At 35.3% G+C, this 25,252-nt stretch overlaps 1 protein-coding gene across 4 annotated transcripts in view; it reads left to right on the top strand.

Moving 5' to 3' along the window:
- Positions 1–25,252, top strand: part of GPC5 (glypican 5) — a 1,150,604-nt gene that overhangs the window by 1,101,668 nt on the left and 23,684 nt on the right. The window contains exons 8-9 of one of the 4 annotated variants that reach the window (XM_032496787.1): positions 4,120–4,261; positions 21,122–21,882. The exons of 1 other annotated variant lie outside the window; for it this stretch is intronic. In XM_032496787.1, the coding sequence (XP_032352678.1) occupies positions 4,120–4,261; positions 21,122–21,137 (158 nt within the window). In that variant the 3' untranslated portion in view covers positions 21,138–21,882. Of the gene's footprint in view, positions 1–4,119; positions 5,094–21,121; positions 21,883–25,252 lie in introns of those variants that run through there. 2 more of the 4 variants (XM_032496790.1, XM_032496788.1) reach the window with 2 other exon arrangements.

Below are 25,252 nucleotides of genomic sequence, written 5' to 3'. Positions count from 1 at the left end.
AAGGTGACATCTCACTGTGGTTTTGATTTGCATTTCCCTGATCAATAGTGATGCTGAGTATATTTTCATGTCCCTGCTGGTCATTTGTATGTCTTCTTTGGAAAATAAATGTCCATTTGGTTATTTTATTGTTGGATGGAGTGATCATGATAATGCTGATTTCAGTGGGTGCTTCTAGTGAGTGAATTCGTTTCAACCTCAAGTCTCATCACATGAAAACTTCAATTTTAAAGGGTCTCAAATTGTTACCAAGTATCTACAGAACTCAAAGTTTGGCTGACTTTATACAAAATACAGTTCTAATATATTTATTTTAAACGTTCACCATGATATATATGCAAACTAAACTAACCACTTAGCAAAAATACAGTTCTAGAATTTGAAATATCTCTCATATTATTTGATGTTTAATTATTTGACATTTTGCATCTTTTTGTGTTTTACAATATTTTGACAGACACCTTTGTATATTTTTAAACTTTTTGCTTTCAGTTTATTTTCTTGTTAACACTATAATGAATAGCATCGCCTCCCCCCACCCCCTGCCAAGAACTGCCTTTGAAATGTTTATCTCTTTAATTCCAACATTACTCTCAGTCTTAAAAATGAGACTATTTCTTAACAGTCGTCAGTGCACTCTTCTGGAGAAAGACAAAATATTAGGAGGGAAATACTCTCTCCTGTAAGTTCCCTTTTCCAGCTATGATTAGACATTGCTAATCCCCAAACCATAAAACTAAGAGAGAAAGATGATTTTCACATCTAGTTTTTCTACCATCTGTTTACCTTGGAAAAGTCACTCAGATTCATTTAGCCTCAGTTTCCTGACCTATGAAGTGTTCGAAAGGAACACATTGTCTACTAAACAATGATACATATGAGAACAAGAGAGAATTTGTAGCTATTATCCCAGAAGTGTAGCTGGCATTCTACCAGTGAAAATAGTTACTTCACCTCGAATATACCTAACTTTGATGTGCTTTCCATTACTTAATACATATACTAAAAAGACAATGAGAATCTGGTCATAGGAACGTCTGAAACATACGAGGATAGTTCATTCAAATCTTGCATCTCGCAAAACATGTTCGCAAATAGCACATTGCTTCACATTCCAGTGGGAAGAGGGGTTTTCATTGTGTCTATGGTGCACTTGACAAAAATAAGATTAAGTGACTTGCCCAAAGTATCAGAGCCAGACTCAGATCCTTAGAGACTGAGGTCTTCTAACTTTAAATGCGAGTTGCATCATGTTACACCTGCGTCTCTAACAGAGTCTAGTGCTTTCACAATCTTCAATGTAGATTCAACACATTACTTATGTATGATATTTGTGATTTTTTAAATTTGTGTTTTCTTTTTTGAACTCAACCTAAAATATTCCTTCTATTTAATTAAGTAATTTACATTTAGTTTTGTGTACATGAAAATAAACTGTTATATGTACAATTTTTAAAATATAATAAAATTTATTTACATAAAGGATGGCAAGTCCTTGAAAAACTGACTGAAGTAAATCCTGTCGGCTATTTCCATGAAAGTAACTACAAATGATCACAAACAGGAATAAATAATTCTCTGAGTTTGGGTTCAGCTTCTCAAGCAAACAGTGCAAAAGACTACAATTTATAGGGAAATCCAAAATTAAAATCTAGTAAAACTTCACACACACACACACACACACACACACACGTGTGTGTGTGTGTATCACAGTGTAATAGGACAGTGCTAATAAAAATGGATTAATTCACTTTCTGGAATCACTGTATTCACATGCTGAAAAATATTATACAATGTTTATTTAAGGAAAGAATGATTCTTTATAAGAGACCTATTTATCTTTGTGTCACATTGTGAATGTCCCTGTTCTGCCTTTGCAATAAAGCCCTCAAATAAACTCATTTATACAGATTAAAAGCCTCTATTCTTTTAAACAATGAATTCCACTAAGTAATCACAAAGTTGTACCTTTTTAAATCACTCCTATTAAGTATCTGGTATTAACCAGAAAGATCATCTTCATATAGTAAGTTATTAGAAAAGAATCGTTCTCACATACATTTCTCGGTCAAGCATAACGTCACAAAGGATGATCTGTGTCAATAAATTAGCTTAGCATAAAAATATCTTACAAAGAAAACCTTAATTCTAAGTGATTAATTTACTGAAAGATAAGCTACCAGGAAAATGGGTTTTTATTATGGTACAACAGATATAACATAAAATTTTTCATTTTAGAGATTTTAAGGTATACGATTCAATGGCATTAATTCACAATGTTGTACCACCATTACCACTACCTATTTCCAAATCTTTTACTTCTTCAAACAGATCTCTGTAACCATTTAGCAATAACTACCCATTCTCTACTCTCTCCACCCATGGTGACCTCTAATCCACTTTTCCTATACATTTCCCTATTCTAGATATGGCATATAAGTGGAATCATAAAATATTCATCCTTTCTTATCTCATTTCACTGAAAGTAATGTTTTTAAGGTTCATCCATGTTGCAGCATGTATCAAAACTTCCTTCTTTCTTAGGGTTATATGCATATAGCCCAAGTGTCAATCTATTAATGGACACTTTGGACTGTTTCCAATTTTTGGTTTTTATGAACAATGCTGCAATAAATAACAATAACTTATGATTTTGATGTGTTTATTGTATGTCTTCTTTGGAGAAATATCTATTCAAGTCCTTTGCTCACTTTTTAAATTTGAGTGCTTGATTTTTGTTGTTGAGTTGTAGGTGTTCATAAAGAATTTATATTTATATATTCTAGATATATATTTTTATATATTTATATATATATGTATATTCTAGATATTAAAACCTTAGCAGATATATTTTTTCAATATTTTATTCCAATCTGCAGGCTGTCTCTTTACTCTCTTGGTATTGTTCTTTGACGCACAAAACGTTTTAATATTGATAAATTCCAATTTATCTATTTATTTTGTTGTTGTTGTTGCCTGTTCTTTTGATATCATATTTAAGAATCCATTGTCAAATTTAAGGCCACGAAGATTTTTCTCCTAAGTTTTCTTCTAAGGGTTTTATAGTTTTAGATTTTATATTTAGGTCATTGATCCATTTTGAGTTAATATTTTTTGTGTGAGGTAGGGGGTGTAACATCATTCTTTTGCATGTAGAAATCCAGTTTTCCCAGCATCATCTGTTAAAGAGACTACTCTTTCCCTGTTGAAAGGACTTGGCACTCTTGTCAAGAAATAATTTGATCATACATGTGAGGATTTTTTTTTCTAGACTTGCAAATTCCTGTCCATTGTTCAGTATGTCTAACATACGCCAGTATCGCACCATGTTAATGACTGTAGCTTCGTAGCGTTTTGAAATCAGGAAGTGTGAGTCTTCCAAATGTGTTCTTCTTTTTCAAGATTATTTTGATTATTTAGAACTTCTTGCAGGTTCATATGACTTTGAGGATATGCTTTTTCAGTTCATAAAAAAAAAGGCTTTTAGGATATTGATAGGAATTGCAGTGACTCGGTAGATCACTTTAAGTAATATTGACATTTTAACAATATTAAGTCTTCTGATCACAAACACAAGGTGTCTTCCCATTTATCTTGTCATCTTCATTGTGTTCAGCGTTGTTTTTTACTTTTCAGTGTCCAAGTCTTTCACCTCCTTGAATAGGTTTCCTTCTAAGTATTTTATCCTATTGGATGTTATTTTAAGTGGGATTTTATTTTTCTTTTTATTTTTACGTTGTTCATTGGTAGTGAATGAAATACAATTGACTCAATGTATATACCACATAAACAGAATGAGGGGAAAATCTACATGTTGATCTTAACTGATGTAGAAAAGGCAGTTGATGAAGTTTAAGATATTTTTATGATGAAACCACTCAGAAGAGTAAGGATAGAAGGGACCTTCCTCTGTATGAAAAAGGGCGTTCTGAATAACACAACATCATACTCAATGGTGTGGAAACGTTCCTCTAAGATCAGGAACAAGACAATCATGCCTGCTTTCACTACTGTTATTGAACATGACTGGCAGTTCCAGTTAAGGCAATTAAGTGAGAAAAATAAATTAAAGGCATCCAAATTAAAAAGGGAGAAATTAAAAAACTCTCTCTATTGCAGATGATGTGGTCCTATGCATCGGAAGTCCCAAAGAATCCGCAAGAAAGATGCTCATAAATAAATTCAGCGAAGTTGTAGGGTACAAGATCAACACTCAGAAATCCGTTGTCTTTCTATACACCAGTAATGAACAACATAAAAAGTAAATTAAAATTCTTATTTTTATGTAATACTTGTTTTATAAATTGAAATTTAATAGCTCCTAATTTTGTCAAGCTTCATCATCTCAGAACTCCTCCAAATAATTCATTCTAGATTTACCTAGTAAGTGCTAAAAACGTTCTGAAATTTAATGAACTAATTGTAAAATAGTATTTCTTTCTATCTTTTAGAAAAAATGTTAATGACATGAAAAGACTTCTATTTTAAATACCAGTGTTTCAGAGTTTATTACAGGATAATATTGTGTCTTAAAAAATCCTTACCATGGAGCATTTGTTTTATTGCTCTGAGCTGGTACTCTGTAATGACAGTTGGTCAGAACCCCAAGGCATCCTGCCAGTGTCAGAAAAAATTCCTCTTGTTCTATTATTGTTGAAATAAGATTGGAATTCACCAAGGAAAGTGATAAACCATTTTTAGTAAGGCCATGAAAATGGGAAAAAAAACTATTTTGCAATCTTCTTTTTAGTACTGATTATGGCTAAAGTGATAGACACAATTCAAAGTAAGTAATATATTTTAAATAGAATTTAAAATGTATTTACTTGAAAATCCTAATAGTCTTAAATCCCAGTGCTCCTTAAAATTTATCTAGGTGATTATATTTTATTTAACATTTCCACTGCTTATATTGCCCCCCTTTTCTCCATAATTCCAAAGTAATTTTGTATAAACATTTGTGTTAGAATTGTTTTTAGGAGTTCTTCAACATGACAGAATGTAATAAATTCAATTAACAAAATAACAAGTGTGTGTTTGGCGGATATGGATGATGCAAAGATGATGTAATAAAAATTTTAGTCAAAACTTTCTTCAGTGTAATATAAACAGTATTCTTTATCCAAGTATTAACAAAACTACCAGAAGTGTGCAAGTCTTGTATACTGAAAATTGCAAAATATTGCTGAAAGAAAATAAAGAAGACGTAAATGGAGTGCTATAGCATGCCTGTGGACTAGAAAACACAACATTGCTAAGAAGTCACTTCTTCCTAAATCTGTACATTCAATGAAATTGAAATGAAAACCCCACAGGCTTTTGCAGAAATTAACAAACAGATTCTAAAATTAATACAGAAAAGAAAAAGATGTAAAACAGCCAAAACAATTTTGCAAAAGAGTGAGGTTGGAGTACTTACACTACCTGACTTAAAGATCTAGTAGAAAGAGACTGACTGTGTGATGTTGGTATCAAGCTAGATAAACAGATAAAAGTGACAGAATAGAAAACACAGAATATATATATATATATATATATTCTGTGAATATGTATATATTCTGTGTATATATATATTATATATAGTCTGTGAATATATATACATATTCTGTGTATATATACTAGATATACACACACACACATATATATGTATACACACATATAGTTAACTGATTTTTGACAAAGATGAAAAGGCAGTTTAGTGGAGGGAAGAACAGTGTTTTCAACAAATGCTCCTGGAAGAGTTGGATATACATACCAGCTTTAATCTATACCTTACACCATGTGCAGAAATTAACTCAAAATTTATTATAGACCTAAATATAAAACCTAAAACCGTAAAACTGCCAGAAGAAAATAGAACAAAATCTTTCTAACCTTGGATTAGGCAAAGACTTCTTAGATATACCAACAAAAGCACAATCTATAAAAGGAAATAATTTTCTTCATCAAAATTAAGAACTTCTGCTCTTTGTAAGATAATATTAAGTGAATAAAAATTCAAGCCACATACTGGGAAAAAATATTTGAAAATTACAAAGATCTTTTATTTATATTATATAAAGATTTCTCAAAAATCAATAAAAAGAAAAAAAATCTTAATGAAAAATCAGGCAAAAAATTGAAGGTACTTTACCAAAATGATAGAAGGATAGCAAAGGAGTACACAAGAAATACTCAACATCATTGGTCATTAGAGAAGTGTAAGTTAAAAACCATGAAATGCCACTCCACGCCTATTAAAATGTCCAAAAGTAAAAGGACTCACACACAATCCCAAGTGTTGGTAAGAATGTGGAATCGCAAGTGGGAATATAAATAGTACAACCACATTGGAAAACAGATTTTCCATTTTTTTTATAAAGTTTAACCCATGCCATATGACAGCCACTCCACTCCTCCTATTCCACACCGAAGGAAACTGAAAATATAGATCCATATAAAAACATTCACATGACATTTTACTGCTGCAGCTTTATATCTTACAGCCAAAACTGGAGAGAACCCTGATGTCCACCAAAGGGAAATGGATAAAGAAATTGTGTTTCCGTGATACAATGCAATGCTATTCAGCAACAAAGTGGAATTATTTATACATGCAACAATATGGATGAATCTCAAAATAATTCTGAGTAAAAAAAATTAAAAGAATACATATTGAATGGCTCCATTTCTGTAAAATTCTAGAAAATGAAACTAATCTGTAGTAAGTGGAAGAGGCGAGTGGTTTTGGGGGATGGGGTGAGGGGGCTGCTGAGGAGAGGCGGGAAGGAGATATTACAAAGGGGCTTGAAATATAACTCTATGTATGTGTTACTGAGACATGCTGTACACCAGAAATTGATGCAACACTGTAAACTGAATATAGGTAAAAAGACATAAATAAATATTTTTAAAAAGGGGGGATCTGAGGAAAATTTGGGGGGGCAGGGAGTGAAGGATAATTTTAGTTTTGTTGTTTCCCTGTCCTGGATGTTTCACAGGAGCATACATAAGTCAAAAGTAATCAAGCTGTACACCTTGAAACGGACATTTGTACATTTAAACATGTATATTGTACACTTTAAACCTGTTTTCATAAACAAATTTAACAAATTGTACACTTTAAAGATGTCAAATATCACGTTTTAAAACCTCTCAGCCATCTTCCCAAATTTGAAGTCACATTTTGAAAAAATGTGTTAATTAAGAATAATACACAATTTTATATATTAGGAAGCTTAGACACAGTCAATATGTATTCATTTAGCACCTCTGATGCCAGATGTGATTCTACGTTCTAGGGGTGCTTCAGTGAACAAAATCTTGTTTCTGCCTTTTGAAGCTTAATCCTGATAGGAGAGAAGGACAACTAAGAATGAAAACTGTATGATTTAATACCACATAGCATGAAGTGCTGTGGAAGAAATAAGACAGTGTAAGAAGATCAAGGTGAAGGGATGTAACTGCTACTCTAGGAAGAGATCAAAGGCCCCCTGGAGAGGGCCCTTTGAGCAGGACCATGAATGAAGTGGCCAATGTAGACATGGAGGAGACACTTCCAGGCAGAGGAATCCTCAGATATGAAAGCCTGAGGCAAGAAAATTTTTACTGTTTTGGAGGAAGAGCAAGCAGGCCAGTGTGGATAAGCATAATTGGAGGAGAAGATCTGAGGCAAGAAATCAGAGCAGAGAGGCAATCAGAACCTCACCATGTAGGGCTTCTAGACTTTGGGACTTCTCTCTACATGTGATCTGAAATGACTGGAATCCTTGAGGAGTGAAGTCACATGAGTCGTGTGTGTGTGTGTGTGTGTGTGTAGTACGTTATTCTGGCAGGAGTGATGATAAGAACAATACAAGGGCAGGAGAAGTCAATGGTGGGGTGGTGGCTTGGATGCCAGCAGGAGTGGTAGAGTGGGGATACATGGTCCAGTTTGGAGTGTACTTTGGAGGCAGAGCTGACAAGCTGTGACTGTAGTTTGGATGTGGAATGTGGGAGAAAGTCAAGGACAATTCCCCAGTTTGGGGTCTGAATGACTGATGGAGGGAGGCACCCTATTCTGAAACAGGATACATAATGGAAGCCTAGTTTAGGGGCTAGAAACCAAGAGTTTGGCTGTGTACTTGTCAAGTTTGACATAACTGTTGAACATCCAGGGGGAAATGTCACATAAAGAGTAGGAAATAAAACTCTGGAGTCCGAGGGAGGGATGAGAGCTGGAAATACAATTTGAGGGTCAAGAGCGTCTAGAGGATATTTAAAACCATACAACTGGACCAGCTTAAGCAGCTAATGAACATTTACAGAGAAGACCAAAGACTGGACCCTGAAATGTATCCAAATTGCTTATATGTAAGAGGAAAGATTTTCTCAATGTGTCTGTTAGACCAAATTTTTCCTTTTGTTTTCTTCTGTTGTGGCATCGTGGCCATAGAAGCAAAGAGATGATAGGAAAAGCTATGGGGCAGGTCCTGGAACTAAGCCGTCTAACCCTGGATCTGCTGCAAACCAGATCCACGGCCTTGAGCCATATGACCTTCCTCCCTGAGCTTCAGTTTCATCATCTATAAATTAAAATAATAGAGCTTGCTGACTGTTTGAGCAGGAGGAATAAGAGCAAAGAGTACAACTCACACAAAGGTTTCAAGATTCATTGGTTCCCCGGCAGGAAAGCTACCAGCGTAGGAAAGAAGATTTAGCTACATTGAACCTGACCTCTGTCATCTGTAATGACCCCTAAATCTTTTGCAGCTGCTCTTGCATAGCGCTGGCTTCTTATTTTTCAGGTGGCTTTTCACTTAAATTTATTGTTCTATAACTACAGGGTGGTTTGGTTTCAAAAACCAGAAACTCTGAAATGAGCATGAGCAGAAAGAGAATGTACTGGAAGGTCTGGGATATCTTGCAAACCTCAAGAGCGGGAAGTACTCCCAGGCCTCCTGAGAGACAGAAATGGGAAGTGGAGGGCTGCTAGTTTTCATTCGGGTTTCCCCGTCTCTAATTAGACAAAATCTGTCCCGACTCCGTCAACATAGCGCCTTGAACCCCTGAAATATGTAAACTTACAAGTCCAGTTTCCACAAATGCTTGATTCAGCCTCTATACGTCCCAAATTCAAATTCCTGGGAGAGAGAACTTGATTGGCTCTGCCCAGATTCTCTTTGGGAGCTTCCTCCATCAGTTGCCATCCCTGGTCCAGCTAGCTGTGACCAAGCGAGGGTAGAGTCACGTGGTAAAAGCATGCTTGAAGGAGTCTAACCTTAAGGTTGGGACCTCCAGATGGTCTCTCATAAAAGAAGAATGAAGTTACCCCTACATGGATTAGGAAGGAAGGGAGGGAGGGAGGAAGGACTCTTTTAAATTATCATACTTATTTTTAATTATTCTGATCCACCCCCCCTCACCACACATATGTTCAAATTTGTTATCATGCAACAGCAAATACAAGAAAATATAAATAGGATTTATATTTTTTAAAATATAGAACATCAACTCTTTTCACATATTTTGGTTTGGGTACATAAATTTTCTGATTTTTTAAAGTCTTTCATTCGTACCATATTTCCCATGAGGTAAAATCACTAAGGACAGATTTTTAGATCTTGTTTCCTCAAAAGTATAAATAATACAAATTAACTATGGAACTAAAAGTGCATTTTGACTGCTAAACCAAGAGATCTTCAAAAAAAAAAAACCCTTTTTAGCATTAGGATTTATTTCTAACACATGATATCTTTCTATCAATATTATATAAGTAGAAGAGATTAACTTTTCTTTGAAAGAAATTAACTACCACTTTAAGGCCTTTTAAACTTTTCTGGAACAGCAAGGAGGGCCGACATTTACAATACTAGGGAAATCAATTTAAGGAAAATACTTTCCTTTCTTCTATATGCATTCAAAGTCCATGCTGATTTCACATACTGATCATTTATCATCTTTCCAATAAAGTACTATATTATACACTTGATTTATGAATAAAGAACTATTTGTTTCTATCTTTGGAGAGTTTAAATAAATATAAAGGCTGATACGAATGCAATGTTATGGACTTGGACAGAAGACAATCTTTGTGAATGCCACATCCCACTTTGAATTCAAGGCGTTCCTGGAGCCTGTTTCTCCTCCCAGCTTTGTATCTGCCCTTCCTGGTGGGCTCCTTTCCCTCACAGCGAGACTATCCAAAGATTCAGTCCTTCTAACTCTGCTTAAAGACCACACATACTTCGTCTGTTAACAACTATTTATTTATTCATTCAACTGAAGCCAGTGAGTATCCACTATTTGTAAGCTTTCCCACATGCTCTTAAGATTTGGAAATAGACTAGTACTGTCAGTCACTCCCTTCCAGGATCTTACAACTTCCAGGTAAAAATAGAACTTGTACATAGGTAAGTACAACAGAAAAAAAAAAAGATACATAGTGTATAAAGAGTAAAAGTAAAATATTACATAGCATATCAGAATAATTTTTTTAATTACACTACCCAAACATAACTGAAAATCTGACTACATCCTTGATAATCCTTCAGTTGTTATTAACTGCTTATTGAGTATAATCTTTGCAGAACATCTCTCTTTTAATAGACAATGCTTTTTTGTTTATTTTTTCTATCCCTATTCCCATTTCCTTGGGCCTTTTCCTTCTCCAATTTTACTCCACAGAACCTTTCCTGACCTTCAAACATGTTTGTAATCCTTCCTTCTGAACTCCCGTCTCACTGCTGTGTCACTCACTGCTTCTGTGATAATTTTGCCCCCGATGTATTGTATATACTTAGAGGAATTTTTTTGACATGTTTCTTTCTCCATAGCATCTACGAAAGCACTGGATACAAAAAAGTCACTATAAAAAAATTTACCCGTGGATTTTTATGTTTTAAAAGCTAAATTTTTAATCTAAATTATGCTTTAATATCTAAAATGTTAGGTTATCTTTAAAATCAAGAATTTAAGACTTCAGATGTTGATTTTGGGAATCCATCTGATTTGTACATTTACAAATAGAATTGTATTTTAAAATTCTAATATTTAGCTCTTCTTTTGTCAGGGAATTTTTCCTTAATTGTCTATTCTGAGTGAAATGTACTGACTGGCGATTCAGACTGAGTGACGAGCAGGTTTTTGTTTACTTAACTTTCCAGGTTGTAAGGCTGTTCTACGTGAAATATACAAAATTAGTTCAAATATCAATGTCAATCCAACTATTTGACTGAGTGTATACCATTTCTTGAGTATATTTTGCTCTTTGTGAAATTAATGAGAATTGTTATAATAATTTACTTTATAATTCTTACTTTAGAACCACTTCTGTTCTTTGCTGATGTTTCTTTGGAAATTGTATTTCCTAAGCCAACATATTTATTTCTTCTTGGGACCCTCTTCAAGTCATACAAGTACACCATTTTACTAAAAGCCTAGGAAATAAGACTAAAACTGACCAAGAAAAGCAACAATTTTTAGTGTGTTTTATTCCCACTTCAGTCTTCCAACTCAATGTTATTTAATCAAAAGACACATAGAAGGACAAAGTTGTAATAAAAAGTAATATTTTGTTTTTCTACTTATTGCTTATTTAAATATTCTGAATTTTAGAAGTTTTACATGGCAGAACATTTAGGATAGAAACTAGCATTTTTACAAAATGTTCCACCCAGGTAATGAACACCTTGCATAACTTGTCTGTTTTTCATATTTCGAAGTTTACTCCCAACTCTTTACTTATTTCCTGTGTTTTATAAAAAAAAATTATGTTGCTAACTCTTAAAACTAAGTGCCTTTATCCTAACTAAAATGAACACAGGAAACAGTGCTCTCCCTATTAGTGAGGAAGGCTGAAACAGATAAAAATCATCAGATTGTCGGACACAGGGTTTAACAGCCCGCCCAAAGCAGACAAACTGCAGTTTATTGAAAGAGGACAGATTTTCAGGCACTTTCCTTTTTCTGCAAAATGTCTGGCTCCCACGTGCTTTATTCAGATAGGCTTATACCTGGCAGAGAAGTTTTTTTGGCTGCCTTTTTATGGAATATCTGTAGGAAATGAGTTTAGAAACTTGACAAGAACAGCTTGAGGTATTTGATGAATAATAGAGAATTTCCACCATTCAAGTGTCTGACTAGGGCAGAATGAGAAGTATTAGGAGCTTGGAAAAAAGGAAAGATTGATTCAAAAATAATACACGGCTCAAACCCACTGACACATACAGTTCCTTCTAAAGCACCGTAGACAGATCACATAAGGAAAGAGCTTAAACTAGGTTTCCTTAAGGCTTATTTAGACTGTCTTTCCTGTTGTTTGTTACTTTGCTGTTTGCTTCATTCCGTCAAAAATAAAAACATGTAAAGGGAAGCAAAAGTCTTGCACAGAAAGTGCCAGTGCTATTTCTTATGTACGTGAGGCGCTATTCATATCGCATCCTCACCCTATGAAAAGTGATTTCGTTCACTTCTTCAATCCTCATAAAGAACAACTCTTATTTAACAATCCTGTGATAGCACAGCAAAGATTTTAAAACATGTTGGACGCTTTCTTCTCATTTATAAGTAAAAAAATATCTAGCACATGCTTAGAATGCCTTGACTCAAATTACTTGTTTCCAGCGTTCTATATGTGGACCTTAGAAGCACTGAAAGAATTTTTAAACTCCAGCCCACGTTCAAAAGGAATGAGGAAACTGACCCTGAAGAATAAAAGGAAAATAAGTTTGGGCTAATTTGGCTGAGTTTTAACTCCTCCATTTAAAAAATTGAGACTGTTTGACTAGGTAGACTGGAAAATGTCTTTCAGTTCTAATAGCCTGTGTACCTAAATTACTTTTTATGCATAAAATTTTCTTTAACTCATTTTTTTTTTTCATTTAAGTCATATGGTTTTCTGGTTTTCACTAGGTGTCAGAGGGTGTGTATCATTCCAGATTCATCCTCCTGGAGTAGATGTGGGTTGGCCAAAAAAACAAACAAACAAACAAAAAAACCCAGAGATTTAATAGAATTTGGAATATGTGGCACAGTATTATCTACTATCTTATGAGTAGTAGCTAGGATGGGGACGAATCTTTTAGCTTATAAATTTCAGAACTATTTGCAATTAAATTCAGTGGATACTTTTCAGTTATTTCACTTAAAGTCCAAACAACCATCAACCTAACCAACTCCTCCCTTATTTAAATACATACATATGTAAATATATATTTACATATACATATATGTATCACTTGTTTTCTGACACCACCCTCTTGGCTTTTCTTTCTGTTCCTTCAAAGCCTCCATTACACGCTTATCCTCCATTCTTCGGTGTTTTCTTCTAAGTTCTCTTCTCTTCTCTGTGTCCTCTCTCTTATCTCAGCCATGCCCATGGTTTTGATCATCAAATGTTAATATACACTCAAATTAATTTTCCCAACCCAAAGTCTCTCTTGAGATGCAAACTAGCATATACAACTGTCTAGTGCAGATCCCTATTTGACTGTTTCAGAGCCACAAACACAGCACATGTAAAAATCAAAGTCACGCCCCACCTCCAGTCTACTCCTTTTTTAACGCTTCTTTGTCTGTGAATTTCACCAATCACCATTCAGCCTCTACATCGTCAAAGACACTAGCGTTGCTTTCAAACCTACATTAAGCAACTATCATGTACAATCGATTTTATCTTCAGAGACATGTCTCAAAACTTTCTCTCCACCCCCCATATCCACTCTCACCTCTTGATCCAAACAACCAGCCTCTTTCAATTGCATCTTTTTCCAAGCCTTTCCCCTTTGAAATCCATTCCTTACTCCTCACTCTCACCTCCCAACAGACAGAGTGAATCTACCAGAATGCAAATCTGATCGTATTACTCTTCCTTAAACCCCTTTAGCTGTCTCCCGTTAACGTTAGGGTAAGTCCAAACTCATTAACAAGGCTCATAAAGCCCTTTATTACTCGACATTCATTTATCCCCTGGCCTCCACCTCTCCCCTCTTCCTGTCTCAAACCTAAGATTGCTGCCATGCTGATTTTTTTTTTTCCATTCCCAAAATACATCATTCCTTTCTCTTCTCAGAAGGCTTTTGTGTCAGCTCTTCCTTCTGCCCAGAAAACATTTTTTCTTCCTTTGCAATTCTCAGTTGAGGCAGAAAATCCTTGTCCTTAAAGTATCTTGTGGACTTTCAAGGTATATAGCCTAGCCGACAGCATTTTACATGTATTAACTTCTTTAATTCTCATAACAGCTCTCTTTAGTAATACTGTATCTATTTTATAATGAGGAATGTGGTTAAAAAAAAAAAAAACAAACAGTGAAGTTAAGGAACTGCCCAAATCAGAAAGGCAGCAACAGGCAGAGCCAATGATCTAGAACATTACGCTGAAATGATTTTCTCTATTAAGACATGTGCCATCTCTGCTCCACGGCTCTTAAACCCAGACTAGGTTCGTTGTTCCTGACATCACGTCACCTGCCCCCACTACCAAAGCACTTATTTTTTAAGCCACTGCCTTTGAACTATCTTTCCTGCCAGCCTGTATACTTCTCAAGGGCAGGCATCACATTTATGAAAGGACTGAATAAATGAATGAGAGAAGGAGAAGTGTTAACTCTCCACATCCATTTGGCATTTGTTAAAGATTACTGGGACTTTGGGGAAAGGTTTTATCTGTATTTCCAGTACTTCCTTTTCACAATTTGTGAAATTAGAATTATGTAGGCATTTCCTCTTAAACAGACAGCTCGTAATCAGTTGCATACTTCACAATTCAACACATTCGCCTCAACAGTCCCAATGAGCTAGAAATGGCCTCCAAGTCTTTCCTTGCTCTACACCTGGCTTTGCTCGTACAACACTGAGCAACGTCTGTCAGAGGTAGAACTACCCTTTTCAGCAAGCAACCAGTGCAGCTACAGTTGGAAGCCTGGATTTTCTTCCAGCCTCTACTCGGCTTACTTATCATTTGCCCTAGAATGTGTTTTCCCATAAGCCAGTATCTTAAGAGTATGTTAGTATCCATGAGCTGTCCCACAAATGCCTGTATAATTGATCCAAATACTGAAACTGCTCAAATGAAATGGCCAGATAGAATTTCTTTAAATAAAGAGTTTTGTGTGTCAGGTATCTTTTGTGTTCTTCTGGGAACACAATTATCACCTTTTATATTTATTGTGGTGAAATTCATCCCATGGTGCCAGTAACAGATTTTAGAAATGTGCTCACAGCACATAATCCTATTGTGAATTGAGATTTGTATTGGCCTTCAAAGAATGGGTGCTCACAACTTTTAGGAAAAAAGCCCATGAGAAACAATAAATGAATTAGGATTTACATTATTACCAGGAAAGTATAACATTGGTATATACTTCAGAAATCGTATAAACTTTGGAGCTAGACTGAACGATCCCTTTGTGACTTTGGACAAGTCACTTAGCCTCTTGGCTATTCCCTTTTTTTCCATAAAAGATGACTAATTATCTTAAAGAATTACTATAAGGATTAAATAATATAAATGTACGTAACACATACAAAAAGTTGAACAGATACTAATTTATTAGTGTTAGTATTATCTGTCTTGCAAATTATTACACAAGTATTTTCCCAGCATAAAATTTATGGAATAGGTAAAATGACTAGCACAGACAACCTTTATTTAGCACTGAATATATGGAATCACTGGCCATAAATTCATCTTATGTATTCATTCATTTATTCCTCACAACAGCTCTATGAGAGAAGGAATATTATTATCCTCATTTTATAGATAAGAAATTGAAATGTAGAGAAGTTAGTAAACGGTGGGACTCCTGACTCGAACCCAAAAAGTCTGACTTGAAATTTACTGTACTCTACATTGCTGGTTATAAAATACATTAGCTTCACTACTTGGTAAATGACTAGCATATTTGTGGTCAATATGAAGTTTAAGGTGAAAAACAGACAGCTCAATAGGAACTGAACTAACGGTGACCCTACAGTGATTTTAAATTTACTGCCAATATGAAATGGTGAACTAAGAGGGCAGAAGTGCCAGGAGGGTCTTAAAAGATGCCTCTGTTGTCTCCCAAGGCAACAGCATCAGATAGGTGTATAAAATACCTGTATTTTTACCTGCAGAAGAGGAGTAGATCGGTAATTGGATAGCCTGATTATCCTGGGTTTCACAAAGAGAAGCAGATGCACCTTATGGAAATAGAAATTTTAAAAGCAATGTCAAGCTTCTAGGGACCAAATCTTGAGTATTGTTAGAGTGACAACGTTTTAACAGATAGTCAAAATCCAGATGAAGTTTTTTTTCATTAAAAAGTATTACTTGAGAAGAAGCTGGGTTCTTTGCAGTGAAGGGTTTTCTGAGAAAGTTGGGGAAAAAATCATGAGTGCCACAGAAGATACCAGACTTCTTGCCATTTTCCCCACTAAAAGGTTAAAGATGACAACCACAGTTAATAAAAAGACAAAAATGACCACCAGATGAAAACATCTATCTACTTGTTTCACTTTCAAATTAAACTGCCATTTCGAAAACATTGCTGTCACTTTAATTGAGAAATAGAGAATTAATATATTCCTGTAAAAACAGATAAACTAGATGCTTAGGAAAAATAGTTAGTTATAACAGACCTCCCTATAAGAAAAAAATAAAATTAACCAGCTGTATAAATACAGCATTCTTTCTAAATGTCGGTATCTATCTAAAATTTTACGTTCTTTCAGATGACATAACGTGTAAGAAATGACTTGGGGAAATAGAAAGGATTGTACAATATCACTTATTACAATTATTTGAATTCAGCTGGCTTGCTATCAAGTGGTTTAGTGAAAATAAAAGAGAAAATGTCTAGAAAATTACATTAAATCTCAAGTGACCAGAGAAAGAGTTTATCCCCAAAGGATTAAATACCGTGGAACGTTCTACCATGTTCATTACATCTGTTTTGGATTGTTAAACAACCCAACGGTAAGGAAATATACTAAAACAAAATCATTTTAAATATTGAGCCATGCAAAAAAACCCCATTATTGTTATTGAAAAACTCACATTAAAAAGCATGGCAAGCTGTGCTTAAACACTAGCTTTACAATTAAAAATTGCAGTGAGCTCTTAATGGTAAACTATGCAAAGGACACAGCCCTGAGTTAGAACAAGAATAATAGCACAACATATTAAAGACCTATGCATGTGAGGAAATATTCTCAATATTCTATATCCTTTATCTGATAAAAATACCAACATCAAGTTTCCATTTCTCCCCAACACCGTTTTGTATTTCTGTGTACAGCAGTATCAGTCATCTCAATACCAACTTGATTTCCCTGGGCTGACATTCTGGGTATCCTTTTTTTTCCCCTTCGCTGTTGATTTTTTCTTTACATTTATACCTGGCCCTGACATTCTACCTACACCATGTACTTCGTACTCTCATTTCTCTCCATCACAGGTGCAGTGGTAGGTCCCGGCTAGAGATGACATCCTTCGGTTCCTCCTAATGTCATACTTAACGCTCTTAAATTCTATCCTTTAAAACTTCTCTTGCTTGTTCAAAATCCTGTTTCTTCCCCTGGCTTTCATTTCCTCTTATCTCCTTTCACCAGTCTATGCTGCCCTAGTTTCACCTGCCTTTCTCTACTATTTCTTCTCCTGGTTTACAAAACACCCTCTTCTCCAGGGAAGCCCTCTCCTCACTGTGCAGCAAACTTGACAGACATTTTCCTAGACTGACCTCTTTGCTCAGGGCTGCCTTTTAAACCCCAGTTCTGATGATTTCTGCTTTCTGGGAAGTCATTCCTGGCTATTTCTAGTCCTCCATCATCTCTAGCTTCTCCCAGCTCCTCAAAGACATCGTCTTGTCTCGCTTGCTGTAGGTTCAAAGGAAGCCCTCTGGACTGGCTACCTAGAATGTAAGCTTCTTAATGAGTGACTCCATAATTCTTAGTACCCTAGAACATATTAGGTGCTCACGTTTGTGTTAAGTGGAGGAGTAGACAGTACCATCCTCTGGCTCAAACAACCAGTTTCTTTTCTAATACATACTGTATCAGTACAGTCCAGTACGGTGAACACTCTACCTTTAAATTCATGTCTTATTTACCTGCAAATTGAAAACACTGTGAAAAAAAATCTTATTACGTTCCAGCATAATATACAAACACTTCAGAAAGAAAACTGTCCCTTGTGGTAAACAATCCACAAGCCTCTATCCACCATTACATTCGTTTGGAAGGAAAAAACTAAAGCTTCAATGAATTCTTCTTTATTCCAATATATTTTATACGGCTTGACATCATAAAGCTCTGAAGTTTTCTGAACATCTTACTATTATGAAGCTTTTTAACTTAGCTCTTATTCAAGGTGAAGGAGAAATTTAAAATTTTTTCTTTTTGTAAATCTATTACCACACGTTAGACAGACTGTACCCTTTAGGCATCCAATTCTGTTTGAATGACTAAGACATCTCCTGGAGAGGGAATCTGAAGTTCTATTCAATCTCTATCATCTCCAAACAAATCCGTACAGTCCTATTCCTGGAAAGGTCCCTTCTTCAAATAGAATAACTTCACGACCTGTGTACCTGAGCTTCTGCCTTTTGATGTCCCAGTTGAAGTCAAAAGATATCAAGAGTGAAGAATTTAAACAGCAGAACATTCATAATTTATGGTGCATATAAATTTACATTGAATTTTTAAGGACCCTGAAGATATTCCTAAACTTTTATATGTGCTAAAGATTAAATCAGTGCAAGGATGTATGTAATCCACCAATGGAAAAAAATAATAAAGAATGGTAAAAATACCACTTTTGAAAGCATAAAACACAAATGTTATTAATGGAATATGCATTATGAGCTATACATGGTCACTTTTTCAACTCTGGTTGGCATTTTAGCAAGGTATTAAACTGCTGAAATAGCCCCACGTTAGATTGGATATCTTTTACTGTATATGCAGTGTATGACAAATTATATATTTTCAAGTTATCATATGTAGCCCTAACATAGTGTGCGTACCAAACACACACCAAATAGAGTACCAAGAATGATATCTACTAAGAATTTTCTATATTGATTTAATTAATTTATTGTAACTCTCTTCTCCCCTCTAATTCTCCTCACTGCTGTACTATATTTGTGGGTAGTTTTCCATTTTCCTTCATCATGTCCTTGTAAAAATCTGTATCATTTAAAAGTACGTGTAGGCAAAAATGGCATTATTCTATAGATCTCATTCTGTTTTACACCTTTTTCTCTCAGTACTATGTTTTTCATGCTATTCATGATGCTGCGAATACATAAAACCTATTGATTTAGAAAATAGCATCTTTTTCTTTGGAATACATTTTTTATTTCTTATCTATCCATTCCCCAGTGATTGGCTTTCAGAATGCTTACAACATCCTGCCAGGACAAGAGATACCCCCATGAATCTTCTCATGCATATCCCTTGTGAAAGACAAAATTCTAAGTTCCTCACCAATTCTAAGAATTATCAAGGACCCTTGTATAATCTCCCCCATTAACATAGGTGGAATTTCAAACATGTTGGGGTTTCACTCTCGTGATGAGATTACACTACAGGGAAAAGGGAAGGGATTTTGTGTATGTCCTTAAGGTACCAGATCAGTTGGTTTTCAGTCAATCAAAAGGCAGATTATCCCGGGGGCCTGACCTAAGAGTGAAAGTCCATAAAAGTGGAATTTGATCTGTCCTGAAGAGCAATTCTCTTTCTGGCCTTGAGGAACCAAACAGCCATGAGTTCTAGTGTGTAAATTGATGAGTTCTGCCAAGAATTACATGAGCTTCGAAAAGAACCCCAACCTCAGATGAGACTACAGCCAGACAACATCTAAATTGCAGTCTTGCCATACCCTAAGCAAAGAATGTAACTAAGCCAAACCCAGACTTCTGACCCACAGAAACTCTGAGATAATAAATATGTATTGTTTGAAACCATCAAGGTAGTGACCATTTGTTCTATGACTACAGAGAACTAATACTATCCTGTTGGACATGTTTTGAGAATTGCTTTAGGATAGACATCAAAAGGCAGAATTTCTGGGTCATTGGGTACATGTATGCTTAATTAGTCCATCACAGTATGAGTGTTCCAGTAATTCCAATATCCTTGTCTACACTTTAATTTTTGCCCATATAACTGTGTAAAAATCTATCTCATTGACATTGATTTCTTTTATTTGTGAACTTAGGCAATGTTCATTTGCTATTTCCTGTTCTTATGGGGGGGGTCCTCTTCTATAGTTTGATTATTCTTTTTTTTTTTTTTTTTGACATTTTTCTACAAGATTTGCTGACTTTATTGCTGTTTTGCAAGAGTTCTTTGTATATTCTAATCCTCCTTAGTCATGGACATTTCAGGTATCTTTTCTCTGTGATTCATCTATCCATAAATGAATGTTTCAAGTTCACCTTTTAGAGTAAATCCTTACTTTTATTATCATAACATTTATTAATATTTTCCTTCCAAGTTTGAAAGTTATTATTTTAACAGTCAAGCTTACCATTTGAGTACATTTCTGTGTAGGACTAAGTCTGAGATCTCACTCATCTAAAAACATGTACTGAGAGGCAGGAAAGAGGCAGGAGGCAGACTGGGAAGCAGACACAGGAGGAAGGCAAAAAGAAGAGTAGACAGGATGAGCTTCTGACATGCAAGAGTAGGATCTGGCATCTAGAAAGTAGCCTTTCAAGATGTGACTATTGAAAGAGGACGTTTTTGTTACAGTCTTGCGCCTACCATTTCACACAGTGATGGCTGATTCTGGATGATTTAGAATCAGAATTCTCTGAAATTGTAGCAAAAATGTCTCTGGACATCATTTAGCCTTATTTATGAGGTTGGAGGAAGGAGGTAATGGCCTCAAAGTCAAGCTCACAATTTTCCATCCTAAGAGTGGTTGGTAAATCAGGAGAGAAAAGATTGGGTAGGTTAGATGTGTGTTCACATTTCCAATTCTAAACTGCAAGACAGAGAGAGGGAGAAACTGTAGCTAACTGATTTAACATTGAGATGGAAGAAGAGCCCTGCCTCCACCTACAATTTGAGACTCTGGGAACCGACTGCTTTGTATGGTCACCCATACCAACCTGCTTTACTTCTGGGGAAGTAGTTGGTACAAAGTCAACTTTTCTAAAGTCCTCCTGGTTCTTTGACAGCATAGTTGGAACCTAGAGTAGCTGAGAGGCCTGACTGGCAAGTCAATGGAAAATCCACAACGTTGACATGGAGGCTAGACAACAGACCTCCAGGAGGAAAACTGCATGGGAGCTATAGCCAGAAATAAGATGGATGGAGAAGATCTCAAGTGCCACTGACGATTGCCAGGTGGAAGAGATGCAAAAGACTCAGGGAGCTTCAAGTCACCACGCTTAAGGACTTCAATTCTTCCCCCTTTTGCCAAGGACCCATTAAGTTATGCACACCTCCAACCACACAGACAAATCCTAAGGAAAGAAGTATAGGAAGTTCACATTTAAGAGACTGAACATTATTATCCAGAAGACACAGCTCAACCAAACAAGATGGTTAAGTTAATGTTAACTCTCCACCTTACTCCACCCCATTCCCCCAGCAGCTGCTGGTGGCTCAGAAGGAAGAGTAGGTTGGTTACAGACAAAATAAAGAAGCTGCTTTGTTTCCACTTGCACATCTGCGTAGCAGAGTAACTTAAACATTCCACTCTGTTTCACATGAATATGAGGCCATTTGAAGACTGTGACCTTAGTGTTAAAAAAAAAATCTTTGTTTTCATTTAGTTATTTAAAATTAGCTATTCGTACCCATGTCCTCCCTCATGATGTCAGTCAAATCATACTTGAAACTGCCAGATGTTTCTCCCTATGTTGACAAGTTTGCCCAGTTGCATGCAAAACATCTGGTTGACTAGCTACATTTTGCACTTTTTCGCTGTATCTTTGATGTGATATAGATTCAGTCCAACACTTGGAAACATCACAACATAATCCAATGCAGCTGTGAATTATTTAATGCTGCTCTGGATCCCTGGGAAACTCTGTTTGTCTTATGACGATCTTTGGTGGAGTGTGACCATGGTCTGTAGGAAAATTCAGCTGAACTCTAACATCCTATTAGAATGATCCCAGAGCTCTGGTTGGAACTTTGTAAAACTGAGCATAGTACTGTACTTCACATTCAAAGACATCCACTAAAACTTCACAAGCATGGCATTAAATTAAAGTGCACCCTTGGGAGACATCCATCATGGTAGATGTACTATAAAGAGTCCCCTCCCAATCCAGTCAGGGAATCTAAGTGAGAAATGGAAACAGATGTAATATCTGTCTAGGCAAAGCACCCTACTCATGCTCAGAAGAGACTGTAAATGCCCATATGTACTGCAGAGTCTATGTCCAGAACACTGAAAGAGAATCATCACGTAGTCAGAACACATTTTCTAAAGCAGGAATCATCTCACTTAGGGCTTTGATGTGGGGGAAAAAGTCTTTCTGGAAAGTGAGTTTCGTCAGATATGACAAGTTATTGCCACAAAGATGCAGCTCACATGAACATCATAAAATATTAGTTAAAATTAAGTCACATTTATTTAAGTAGCACTTTTTTTTTTTTTGGAATATGCACCAACTTGCTACAGAAATAATTAGAAGTTTGTTCACTTCTTTTCTGAATTTGCTAAATGTGGACATGGAATAAAGTCTCAAGTTCATGATGGTATTTTATTTTGTGCCAGAGCCTGGCTTCAGCAGAACAAAACACATATGACAACGCCCCTCAGTTCTCATCTTCTATTAGTCAAAACAAAATAGAGTTTTTAGTGGAGAAATTTTTATTTCTTGGTATTTTCATCCATTGCTGTCTTTAGAACTAAATGTCCTTGGATAATTAATTCAAATATAAAATTACTTTTAAATGCAAAAATTCACATATAAAATGTTATGGTGCTTGAATGGATACCACTTAAAGTTCTTTATCATTAGAATAAAGTCTCTATTCTTTGCCTTTCTTTCACATCCTCTTGATTTCTTTTGAAACAAAAACAGAAAAAAGTCTTAAAGTGAGATAGAGAAAGGATCAATAAGCAATATATTTATATGTTTATTTATGGCATTTGTGGTTTACACCATGTAAAATCTGCCTGTAAAATGAATTTTTTAAATATTTGTTATTTTTGTGGGCTGCTTCTAATGCTGGTTGAGATTTTTGACTTAATCCAAGATATAAAGTATGAGTCATTCACGCAGTTGGAGGCATTAAGTTTAATGTCAAAAACAAGTCAAGAAAATGCAAACTGAGGCTCTCCTGACCCCCTAACTATCAGAAGATCCCTTGTTTCCAATTGAAAATGCAACTGTCCCTCCATGTTTGATCAACCCTATGTCTTGTGTAAGTGTCCTTGGCTATGTCATAGTTCGTTTTATGTCTTAAATCAGATTAACCATTTTCCATGTTCCTTCTCCATGTTTCATCTCTAGGTTAAGACTGATCTACATAAGCCAAGAATAAACTGAAGTAGGATGTGCTGGAAATGTCTGATGCACATCCTTGGATCCTACACAATTTATTTCATGATATCCCTTCATATTTCCAGATTTCTTCCTATAGAAGGGTTCAGAGGCTTGGTTCATGTAATTACCCAGTCAAAGCTCATAGCTCTCAATGGTCCAGCACTTAAAAATGTTTCTGAATACAGTACCTCAAAACAGACACATCACAGCTCTGCATTGCTTTATATTTCAGTTATTTCCAGAATAATAATGGGATATAATGTAAAATAAGCCACATTCTAAAAGTCAAGTCTATATTAAACCATATGTTCAGAACACTGCTATTTAAATTTATAATATTTTGCATGTTATGAGTTTAACACATTAAACAATCAGTTAAAAAGGAGTTTTATTTATTGAGAATTATAAAAAGCCACCATTTTGAGACAATTTATTTTCAGCCACCCTTGGCATCCAATGAAATGGAAAAAAAAAAACTTATACAAATATTACACAAGCTTTTAGACTATGAAATAGTAAAACACTTGAATTTCCCAAATATTAACTGCAAATAATTTTAAAATATGGCTAATCTTTTTTAGGGTAAATTGAGAAAGAGTTCTGTCAGAAAAGTGGAACATATTTAACTTGGAGAAAGAAAAACTGCCTTTTTATTTTTAATAAGAGTTTTCTGTTTTAGAGCAGTGGTACTTGGCTGTTTCAGCATAGATCTGTTTGATTACAAATCCAAAGAAAATGTTCTGAGAACAGTCTACTTGTTTGCTCTAGGTTTAGGACTTGATGTAAGCCTCATTGGGTTGGTGAAAGCTTACTTTCACAAAGATTTCATGTTCGCAAATAACACCAGGAAATGATCCCGGTGAGAAAATTATACAAAGTCGTATTCATGTCTAGGTTTGGCTTGAATCAGTAAAATGATAAAATTGCACTCCTGTTCCTGTGTATTAGATATACAGCAGATTTTAATTGCCCAAAATTAGAGGAAATCATTCTTGCTCTTAAAAGAAATCTACATTAATAAATTGTGAATCTTTTTTGTGCATTTTTTTCATCTTTATTTTTTGGTTATGTATTCTTTTGAGATTATTTTTTCCAAAAAGTCTAATTCAAATAGGCCTCTTGGTGCTGTAATATTCCATTACAAGATAGAATTATAGTGATGAAGTTTCTAACAGTCTGGACTCTGAGTTGCAAGTAACAAAGATTAAAATAAATAAATAAATAAATAAACTGAACGTAGCTTAAGCAAATAAGGAATTTATTGACTCTGTGTAACTGAAAAGTCCACGAGTATGTCTGACTTCAGGCATGCCTGGATCCAGGAGTTCCAGTGATGTCATCTGAGCTGTCTCTCTGTTTCTAAGATGTGAATCTCTTTGCCTGTTGATCTCTCTTCTACTGATAAGATGGGCAAAAACAGGCTCAGGTAATTACCCGTACAGCTTATATGCAAAAGTAATTGGGACTGCTTTTTGAGACCTGAGACAGAAAAGTCCTTGTGAGTGTGCAGTTGAGTGTTGCTTGAAACACGTGCCCATCAATCAACCACTGTCCAGCCAGATAGGCTGACTAACAGTATATGTTCTTTACTCACCTACTCTTAGGAACCATCCACTTTGTTTCTTTTTCCTAAATGAGAAAACTGAGGCCAGAGGTAAATGACAAGGAATGTCACACAGTGAGTTAGTAGCATAGTTACGCAATGCTGAAATAATTCTAATGGTGAGCTAGACAGCAAAATAAGTTAAAAGAGACATACAGGAAGAAATAATTAATAATTATTTGTCTATCTTTATCAAATTA

This window comes from Camelus ferus, chromosome 14 (assembly GCF_009834535.1).
Source record: "Camelus ferus isolate YT-003-E chromosome 14, BCGSAC_Cfer_1.0, whole genome shotgun sequence".
NCBI classification, from domain to species: Eukaryota; Metazoa; Chordata; class Mammalia; order Artiodactyla; family Camelidae; genus Camelus; species Camelus ferus.
The sequence above is the reverse complement of the archived record's forward strand: the minus strand, read 5'-3'. Positions and strand labels throughout refer to the sequence as shown.